This window comes from Quercus suber, unplaced genomic scaffold (assembly GCF_002906115.3).
Source record: "Quercus suber isolate HL8 unplaced genomic scaffold, Cork oak 2.0 scaffold_347, whole genome shotgun sequence".
In the NCBI taxonomy this organism is placed as follows: domain Eukaryota; kingdom Viridiplantae; phylum Streptophyta; class Magnoliopsida; order Fagales; family Fagaceae; genus Quercus; species Quercus suber.
The window spans coordinates 399,762-410,630 of NW_027069799.1; the positions used below are offsets into that span (position 1 = coordinate 399,762).

The window sequence follows — 10,869 nt, forward strand, 5'->3', positions numbered from 1 at the left end:
TTAGTGTTACATTTTATTTATTTATTTCATATGGAAACACTATCTTAATTTTCTCACTCATTGAATAGCACGTGCTACCCGAACTAGTATAGTGTAAAAACCTTGAACTCAACAACTCAAGTATACAGTTGGTGTGTCATGACTCATGATCTCGTGCAATCATGTTTGAGTCCTATTTATATTTTCTTCCAAACCAGCAAAAAAGGGTGCACAAAACAGAGCATGTACTCTCTGCAGCTCCAATTGCAGATGCCAACCAGGGTCCATGTCAACAAAATTGAAGTGGGTCTAGGTTCTTATCTGGAAAAAGGAACCAAATCCTTCTACACCGACTTTGCTGTCTCTTTATTTATTTATTTATTTATAACCCGTGGAATACATGTCTGTCAAGCCAGCAAGAAAGAAAGAAATCAAGGAATATAACCATTGACCTTGGGTCTACCTTAACCATTCAATTTTCCAGCCTGTCCCCCTCTCTCTCTCTCTCTCTCTCTCTCACAGTCTCACTCATTTTTCGTCCTTGCAATGATCAGAAAAATTATTCAAAATTTCAGGAGCAAATACACCTCAGAAGATTAGAGAAAATAAGTGTATAAGAAATAATTAATGCAGTTATTGTACCTTATTGTACCTAATTCTCCACCAATATCCTATGAGTCAAATTTGGTAGGCTTATTTGTACCTCAATGCAGTTATTAGATACTTTTCATCTTTGGTATTAGTTATAGGGTTTTAATGGAAAGAATATATATATGTTCTGTCTAGACCCTTGAGGTTGGAATTTTCCAATCCATAAAATCTCTAAGTTTCACGTTTTAAAAGGATTTGAGATGTACTATTAAATTATGTGGTTATTGACTATTCCGTACCTTATTTGAACTTTCTACTTTTACCAATTTTCATTTAAATCTCATTCTTCATTCATTGCTTTCATGAACATGAAAAAAAATGAATGAGTTGGATTCAACTTGATCAATAATATATTGTATCATCTCTTAATGGTTTAAAATCCTGAATTAGTATCCTCTTAAGTATTCAGGTTTTTAGGGTAATTCCACCATGAAATTCCTAAAATTCTATCCATTCATTTTGAAATGAACTAGTTGAATTTCACCACATAATTAATAATTTAAATAAATATCAAAATCATGATAATTAACATTTGTTTAAATATTATTCCGCATAGTTTTACTTTATATAAAAGCTCATTCTTGTTGTTTGCATTTTTAAGGATATCAAAAAATGAATGACTTGGGAGTCTACTTAATCACTAAACATTATAGTATTGTTATAATATTATAGAAAAGGTATTGGTTTAAAATCCTCATCATACTGGTTTTCTTTCGTGTGGATGTTATTAGGCATTTTTTTTAATAGAAACAAGATGATAATTTTATTGAATTAATAGAAACTTCTGTCAAAACAGTACAAGATGGCTAACTTGTTTGCCTTACTATTTTCCTTTTCAGTGTACATGAGAGAAATGAAAAGATCTAAATTTATTGGATTCGGTTTATTCATTTTTATTTTTTTGGGTTTAAGTTTGATTGTAAAAGAATAGGAAAAACATTACAAAAATATAATTAAACAGCAAAACATAGTTCCAAACTTCCACTTTGCTTAAATAGGTGGTTGGTGACCTGGTGCTTAGGTGGCAATGCTTAAAAAGCTCAGCCAAGTAATGAATTGGATCCCACTTACCAAAAATGAATTTGGCCCCGGCTGCCACTGGCCCACCTCGAGGTCCATTCCAACCTCATTCTGACTCGACTGACAAGTGGCAAGTGACAGCCAGGAAATTCCCAAAATTCAAATAATTATTATTCCGCGAATATTGAAATGTTCAATGAAACATTATTCCTCTTTGAAAAAAAATTGATTCTCTTTATTTTATTTTGTACATGAATATAAAATTTAATAATTGTGATTGTAATTAATATTCTTTTAGAGATTAAATTCTATAAGGATGGGGTGTAAAACCTATGTTTTACACCATCCAATAAATGATTGCTACATTAGCATTTTACTTCAAATTTATTAAAATTCAATACACCCTACCACACCTAATAACATCTCAATAGATTCCCAATTTTGTTGGATTTATATATGGGTATTAGAATTGATTGAGTGTGATTGTGTTTATTCTTAAATATGTCATAAGATGATGTGTCATGTTGAGATTGGAGGGGTAAAACATGGGTTTTACACCACGTCCTTATAGAATTTAATCTCATTCTTTTATTCTAATTATGTTCTAATACTAACTATGAAATTTGATATTTTATTTTAAGTTTTAAATATAAAATTTGAAAGTTATGATACCTTTTAGGACCAATAGACTATAACCGTACTCAATATTTTTATATTGGATGTGAATTTTGACAAATATATCATTGAATTATATTATCTTCTTATATTCTTCATATTTGCAAAATTTTCAAAAAATAAAAAATTAATAGTTATATCATCAATTAAATGTTTACATTTTTAGTTTTTGTAGTATAAAATTATGCATAAAAAATAAATCTATAGATCAAATAGTAAAAGCAATCAGAATGACACAAAATTTTAAATGTGTAAATTTTTTAAATCAACGATTAGATTTTTAAAATATGTAATCATGTTATTTTTTAAGCTATTTGTCATAATTTTTAATAGGCATTTATTATTGTGGGTACCTTAGGCATGCTTCACAACGTCATAGACAAGCTAGGCGTGCTTAGAAACGTTCTAAGCATGCATGGCAGCGTCCTAGGCTGTCCTCGGACGGTTTTTGCAACGTCTTAGACATACATGGCAACGTCCTAAGCCGTCCTCGGACGGTGTCTTAGGAGTCCCACATCGAAGGAAAACCCTCTCACTTACTACCTTATAAACTTTGAAGCCAAGGGAGTAGTATACCATCAGTTTATAGTTATTCGAATAACTATAAACTGATGGTACACTACTCTCTTGGTTTCAAAGCTTATAAGGCAGCAAGTGGGAGAGTTTTCTTTCAATGTGGGACTCCTAGGATACCGTCCGAGGACGTTTCTAAGCATGCCTAAGACGTTACAAAAACCGTCCGAGGACGGCCTAAGACGCTGCCATGCATGCCTAGGACGTTGCGAAGCACACCTAGCTTGCTTAGGACGTTGTGAAGCATGTCTAAGGTACCCACAATTATACTTATAATTTTATAGAAAAATATTAAAAATACAATTATAATTGTTATTAATATGTGTATTTTAAATTTATTAATAAAAAAAATTTAATAAGTAGGTATTAATTATGTTGACATTTTCATATAAATACATATGTATAGATTAAAAGCCTTATTCCCTCAAAAAAATTATAATTCCCTTCTTCCCCTCCGCCGCCAAAAGCAATATATATATATATATATATTTTTTTTTTTTTTGATGAAGCCAATTTGACCAAAACACAAACACAAACGCACATTTATATTCCTACGTTGTTGTTGTAAGAAAACCACAAGAAGCCTCCCTCTCTCTCTCTCTCTCTCTCTACAAAGCAAAAACCCTCTCAGCCTCCCACAAAACCATGTCGAGTAGACCTCACGCGCCGCCACGGCCTCTCCACAAGCAACATTCGTGGTCGCCCGATATCCACCGCGACGAGGCGTGGCTGAGACGCAAAGGCAGCAATAAAAATAGCAGCGGCCTCCGCCGCAATAAGAGTGTTTCGGACGATGATTTGGAAGAGTTGAAGGCTTGCATAGAACTCGGGTTCGGATTCGATTCTCCGGAAGTGGATCCAAAGCTATCGGATACTATTCCGGCTTTGGAGTTTTACTACGCTGTTAATAAGCAGTACAGTAATAGCTTGTCGAGGTCTTCGTCTTCTTCGTCGTTAATGGCTTCTGATACCGAGATTGAAAGTCCCAACACCATTATTGATCAAGGTAATTAATAAATGTTTAAAAAAAAAATTAAACATAGATGATAGATCACTTTTTTTATAAGAGAAAAAATATATAAAGAAATATAATTTAGTAGTATACATTAACAGAGTTTTTTTTTTTTTTTTGAAATCTGATAAATAACAGAGTTTTAAATCGTATAAAATAAGTGTTTCAAAATTTTCTAAAGATTATATAAGAATTATATTTTTTGGAATAAATTATTTTTAAAATTTCATAAATTTTTTATTAATTAATAAAATTTAAAAAGAAAAGAAAAAAATATATATAAACCAATGTGTAAAAAAATGAGGCATCATGTCCACATTGATCAAATTTGTGACGTTTATATTGAAACATCAAATATGTGATCTAAGTATAAATGTCAAATCTGGCTTAATATCATTCTTACATTTCGTATGAACATTGTGCTTTATATAACAAGAAACTTTAGTACTAGAATAAAACATAATATCCATATAGCCAGATTTGTTACTTCAATTGATAAATTTTTTTTATAAACTTCTGAAAATTTTGTAGAATTCATTATTGAATAAGAGATTTAAGTATCAAATTTTATCTATATAAAAAGTTAATTGATATTTTTGTCTAATGATATGAAAATAATAAGGTGGAAGACGCTAACTCAAGTCATTCCTCTTTATCTTAAGTATATTAAAAAATGTTTCTAATATAATGTTCATGAGATTTCGAAAGTAATACATAATTACATGTAAAATTAAGATAAATATTTCAAAATTAAGGTAAATAACATAAATTATTTTAAATTCTTAAACCTTCTAGTAATAAAATCTAATAAAAATTGTATTTTTTTTTTAAAAAAAAATTAGCAATTGAATTGAATTCTACCGTATTATTTATTTATTTATTTATGAATTGGTTGTGGAGTTTTCTTAATTTAAACGGTTGTGACTGATTGAATTATTCTTATTTGGGGATACTTTTAGGTGAGGATGCTGAGCTGGTGAAGACGAGGCTGAGGCAATGGGCCCAAGTGGTTGCTTGCGCGGTACGCCAATCATATTCAACAGCAAACGGAACATGATTAGAAACATGATATGTAGTACACCGCAAAACCACAGTGTTTTGATGCATTTTTTCTTTCCCTTTAGTTGACATTCAATTCTTCTAGTGTACAAATTGACTTTTTCTAATTTACTTATAAATTCTATTCTTTTTCATTATTATTATTATTATTTTTGAAATTATTATTTGTGTTCTTGTTTTGAATTCTTTCCCAATCAATAATGGTGTGTGAAGGGTTGGAGAATGAGGGTGGGGTGGTGATCAACAGGGTCTAAATTCCCTACAGGGCAATATCAGGAATTATGTTCTTAACTCTCTCTCTCTCTCTCTCTCTTGGAATTAAGGATTTGGAAATTCTCAACAAAAATAAAAATAAAATTCATCAAGGTGTCTAGATGTTTTGTGAAAGAGTAATGTTAAGGACTCAATTGTTTGGAGAGAATTTTGTCCTATGTAAATTGCTGTAAAGCAATTAGATGATCCTTTCAAACATAGAGTAAGTGTGAAGTAAGTTTCTTCAAATTGTTGTAAAGCAATTATATGAAAGGTAGATTTTTGTCTATGTATTATCAAATTTTAGGAAAATTTAAATAAATTTGTTTTCTCCATTTGCGTGGGTCAAGCATCATAGTTCTTCTCCGTGTAACTGAGCTAAGATTCTTCAAGGTAAAGAAACTCTCAGTTATGCAAGACTTTCCAATTTTTATGTATCCCTCGTAAGAAATCTCTTACCTATATGCACCATCTTTGCATATAGCACGTTCTTATCAGGATGGGAGAAGAGGTTGATGCGATTATTATTATTACTGCCATAGCATTCGAAGGCATCAAGGCAAATAAATACATACTTTCATGAATATAATAATTTTAGGTTTGGAAACAAGTACTAAATTATTTAAATTAAAATTTTTTTTTGAATGACATAACACTTGACATACTTCTAGATTTACAATATCTAACATGATTTCAAATCAGTAAAATAAATCTATTCCAAATAAAAAATAGGAGAAATAGGTAGGCTCATTAAAATTAGTATTTAATATGAATTCTAAATTATAAACTGAATCTATTCCAATTAGGGAATAGATAATTTGAAATAGGAGAAATAAGTAGGCTCATTAAAGTGCTACCACACATGCTATACTATTAGACATTTTAATATCAGTTTTCCTTGGGCCTTGCTTGTGTCATGAAGGAAAAATAAAGTTCTGTTTTGATTGAACTTATTGTTGCTGAAACTGAAAACTGAAAACACTGTAACAAAATAATTTTTAAATATGTGAATAGTATCGTGAGACTCATTTTTAATATTTTTAGTTACGTGAACAGTAATAAATAGATTGTAAACAGTAATTTTTGTCTCTTGCACAATGAACCCATGTGATGTTACTAAAAAAAAAAAAAAAAATGAGGCCGTTTGGACTCAGCGTTTTGCTGAGTCCACGTTTCACGTTTTGCCCTTTTTTTTTTTTTTTTTTTTTTTTTTCCGGAAAAGTGAACAGTAAAATCACATGATTTTACTGTTCAGGAGACAAAAACACTGTTCATGCACTGTTTTGACACTGTTCACACACTAAAAAAATATTAAAAATGGGTCCCACGGTACTATTTACACATTTAAAAATTATTTTGCTACAGTATTTTCAGTTTTCAATTTTCAGTTTTCAGTTTCAGCAACAATAAGTTCAATCCAAACACACCCAGTATCCAAACGGCATCAAAGTATCAGTGAGAGCGAGAGTTGCAGTAGTCTAATTTGGGTGGGTATATGCCAAAGAATGAAGATATTTTTCCACACCACCATCATGCAATCCAGCTTCTGATCAATACTTCAGTAAATCCTGACAAAGAATTGATGGAATATGCTAGGGAATCAAAACCACCAAACAATTGAATAAATTAACGACACCATAAATTGATTGTTTTTATCATTAAATCAAAATACTAACTAATTTTTAATATAAGTGAATATTGAATTACATATCTTTTATTTAATATAAAATCACTAAAATTTATTTTCTTGAAAAATTCAAAGTTAATACTTAATACATGTATTCAGTAAAAGTGTGATTAAGAATTGGTCTATCTAGGAAACTTCCCTAAGAAGTATGCCTGCATTTTAAACTATTCATAGGATTTGGAAAATCAGAATGGTTGACTCACAAGGCTATAAGTTATAGCCTTATAAGCTAGCACTTACTAAATTCTCTGTGGGCGGTCTAGGTTGGAAACTTGCGTAAGAAGTATATTTGCATTTTAACGTGTTCATATGTGCAGGGAATCAGTTTGTTTGACCCATAAGCCACAGCCTAAAATTCCCTTGGGGCCCGGATGATGTGGGATTAAATTAAATCTGAAAATGCACAAATTCTGTCCCATTCTAATCGCTATGTGTTGCTTGCGATAAAGGCTATATGCCTATATCTAGGAGTGCCTTCTTATACTTTTTCTCAAAATATCTCCAATCCAATAATATGAAACCCTATTCTTTTACTTCTTTAGTAAACTACTTTGAACAAGAAGAAGGAAACGAAGAAAAAAATAACAATAATAAAAGAGGCTAATTGTTAGTTCACGCTTTTTGTTGTGTACAAATTGCACATAATAAGTTTCAGTTAATTTTTTTTTTAATAATTAAATTAAAGATTTGGAGTTTAATTTTTATCTACACAAAAAACTAATTGATATTTTGATCTAATGATAAAGAGCAATTATTAAGAGCGGATGTCATAAGTTAAAATTATTTCTTAAAAAAAAGGTACACAAGTTTATTTATCCCTATAAAATCGTGACTTCAAAATAAGCTTACATGTACTTTATGTGTAATAGTACATGTAATTTTTTTTTTTTTTTTTTTTTTTGTCATGTAAGTTTATTTTGAAGTCATAGGTTGATTTTTATTTTTATTTATTTATTTATTTATTTTTTGCTTAATGAATGGACTACAAACATTATTATGGTGTAAGCAACTTACAATTGGAACTTTTTATTTATTTTTTATTTTTTTCCACTCCGAGATTTAAACAAATAAGTTATAGATGTTAATGCATTATAGCTTTGACAACTTGCTATTTTTTAAAGATGGAATTCAGAAAATAGAGCTTTCAGTCTTACGCAAGTTAATATCATTGACACTGCATGTGTTTATTGTGAATAATATTCCTACTTTCACAGAAAATAAGCCGCGTAGGTTGGACCATATATGTGCATGTCATGGCTGCCATAAGCCTGAATCAGAGTCCCACCTGAAATGTAAGATACATTTTGTCGTGGTATGGATGGTTATAAATAAAATAATCGCGACCTTCTTCCCATTCAAATCTGAAATCTAGGACTACCCTAACTTTTCACGTGTTTTTCCCTCCACTATTTTTTTTGTTAGGTTAAAAGATTAGCTCCTTTGGAATAATCGTTTTTTTGTAAAGTTTTATGGGTAAATTATAGTAAACTTGAAATTACGGGAATTGACTATGGAAATATAGAGAATTGTTTGGTAGGTCAATGTTTTGCTCGGCATAAATGATCATGTTGTATACAGTCTTAAGATTGTAAATAAACTAAACTATTTATGATATGTTTGAGCCTGATTTGAGAAAGAGCTGGCTTATATTCATTTGTTTAGCATACAAACTAAGTTCAAACCCAAGTTTAGGCTAGATTATTAAATGAGCCAAGTTCAAACATAATAATATTTTTATGAACAAACTTGTGAACATGAAAATTGATTAACTATATATAATATAAATCAAGCTTAAACTTGTAATTTTGATGGTTATGAGCTTAAACTCGGCTCGTGATCAAAATGAAATTAAATGAACAAACCTAAACTTTTAATACTCAGCTCAACTTGGTGCATTTAGAACCTTAATCACCTACTCTGATCTAGCTCGTTTACGTTAAAATAAAAAATGATTGTACAAGTAAGTTTGTTTCTCAGCCGAGAGAATAGGACTTTTCCATATTATTTTTTTAAAATTTAATTATATATAGGGTATAAATAAGGATATATATATATATATATATAACTTGAAATTGCCAGAATTGATATAGAATGATCTGAGTCCAAACTCAAACTTTTGTAGTTTTTAAGATATATATTTCTTACCATTGAATACTCAATAGGTTAGGCTTAAGTCCAGTGCCTAATAGTATTGGATCCGTTAAGATGATGATATGTGTCTATTTTTAGACATGTGTCACCATTTAATTAGGTTCATTGTACTAGATGTACTGACCTAAACCAAATCCATACTCAATACTAATGCAAGTTAGAACTTCATATTGTATAACTGTACTTAAAAACCATATATATATATATATATATATATGTATGTATATAATAAATTAGGGAGAAAGGTTTTGAAACCAGGCTTTTCCCGATAGAAAAATTTGATAGTGTCTTTAAATCACGACTCTTGGCGATATATAAGATTTACATTTGATCTTGGGGTAAATATATATGGCTATTAGGTTCTTCCTTTTTATCTTTTGCAAACTAACCAATTTCTTATTCAGATAGACGTACAAAACAAATAAAGGAATCAGATGGACCACCTCCTGCATATTGTACAGAACTACAGATATACATTTCATCCACAAACAAAAAGGAAAAAAAGAACTACATATATGCATTATTATATAGATGTAACGATGAATTCCAGTTGTTAAATAATACTACTACTTTTAAGACATGACCCATGAGTGATTCAAATTTCAAATTACTTATCTAATTTTTCTACAAATCTATGTGTTTAGGCTCACTTATCATATTGGGTCTTAGTGCATAGGTGTACTAAACTCAAGCCGTGTTCTTATTTCTCACTGAATTAAATTACACAAAAAAATTAAAAACAAGTAAGGCTCTTTAATATTCATTATATACCTTATCCCTTTATCTCTTTATAGTGTTTAATGTTTATACCTAAATTTAAACTTTTTTAAAAAAACTTAATATAATTCATTATATATGTGTGTGTGAGTTTTATTAACCTATGCCCTTATATATTATAATAAACTATTTTAGAAATTTTTTTTATGAAAAAGCAAAAAAATGATTTTTTGACCATTTTTTTAATTTTTTATTAAAATAGATGATTAATGTGTATGACAAAAGAGCATATATTAAGTTATTAACTGAACCCAAAAAAAAAAAATATATATATATATACACACATATATATATATATATTATATCCGGATAATATATATTAAAAAAAGAAAGAAAAAGAAAGATTTGTAATTTGTGAAACATGTATTAAGTATTATCATCGATCATCGAATATGATGTCGTGCATGACAAGACAAGTTCACGTGATTGATTCCAAATCCCATCAATGGTGCGATTCAATTATGATTTTATGACCCATGCCATTGACATTCTACGAATTCAAATGGGGCAAGCAAGCAAGCTTTACGGGGTACTCGGAATTGATTTGTTTATTATGCTAGATATTTTTCACGAACTCCTCCAATTACAGGGTTACATGCATAACATAATATCTTGGTTTCTTTTCCAACCATATGATTGCTTCGGCCTCTCATATCTTATACCTTTGTATCTGGACCCCTCTGGATAATATTCATTTCTTACTTACCAAGAAATTTAAATATAAAAAAAAAACATTTTTTTAATAATTAAATTTTTTTTAATTTTTTTGACTTGACCTTCTTACGTAACTCGTTTATGCTGCTTGCTAACGATTGGACAGTCCTTTGGCACAAGGTGCATCATCACCACCGCCTGATTCTCACCCTCCTATCTCGATTTGGAAGAGATTCTATTTTGTCGTTAAATTTTACTTTTTCTAAATTTAATATTTATTTTAATTCTTCACAAACTCTTATCTTATACTATATAACTTAAAATCTTTTTTTTTTAATTGACAATGGTATCATAGCATATCTTTTTTTTTTTTTTTTTT

At 29.8% G+C, this 10,869-nt stretch overlaps 1 protein-coding gene across 1 annotated transcript; it reads left to right on the top strand.

Moving 5' to 3' along the window:
* Nucleotides 1-3,422: 3,422 nt before the first annotated feature.
* Nucleotides 3,423-5,106, top strand: LOC111991658 (uncharacterized). The gene is made up of 2 exons (XM_024023456.2): nucleotides 3,423-3,904; nucleotides 4,870-5,106. The coding sequence occupies exons 1-2, from the start codon at nucleotides 3,544-3,546 to the stop codon at nucleotides 4,965-4,967; spliced, it is 459 nt and encodes a 152-aa protein (XP_023879224.2). The 5' UTR covers nucleotides 3,423-3,543; the 3' UTR covers nucleotides 4,968-5,106.
* The last annotated feature ends 5,763 nt before the right edge of the window (nucleotides 5,107-10,869 follow it).

What these genes read in the sequence shown, in the direction of transcription:
- LOC111991658 (XM_024023456.2), top strand. Translation starts at nt 3,544, where the DNA reads ATGTCGAGTAGACCTCACGCGCCGCCACGGCCTCTCCACAAGCAACAT. An exon ending in CAACACCATTATTGATCAAG is followed by an intron (nt 3,905 to 4,869) that starts GTAATTAATAAA and finishes GGATACTTTTAG; the next exon opens with GTGAGGATGCTGAGCTGGTG.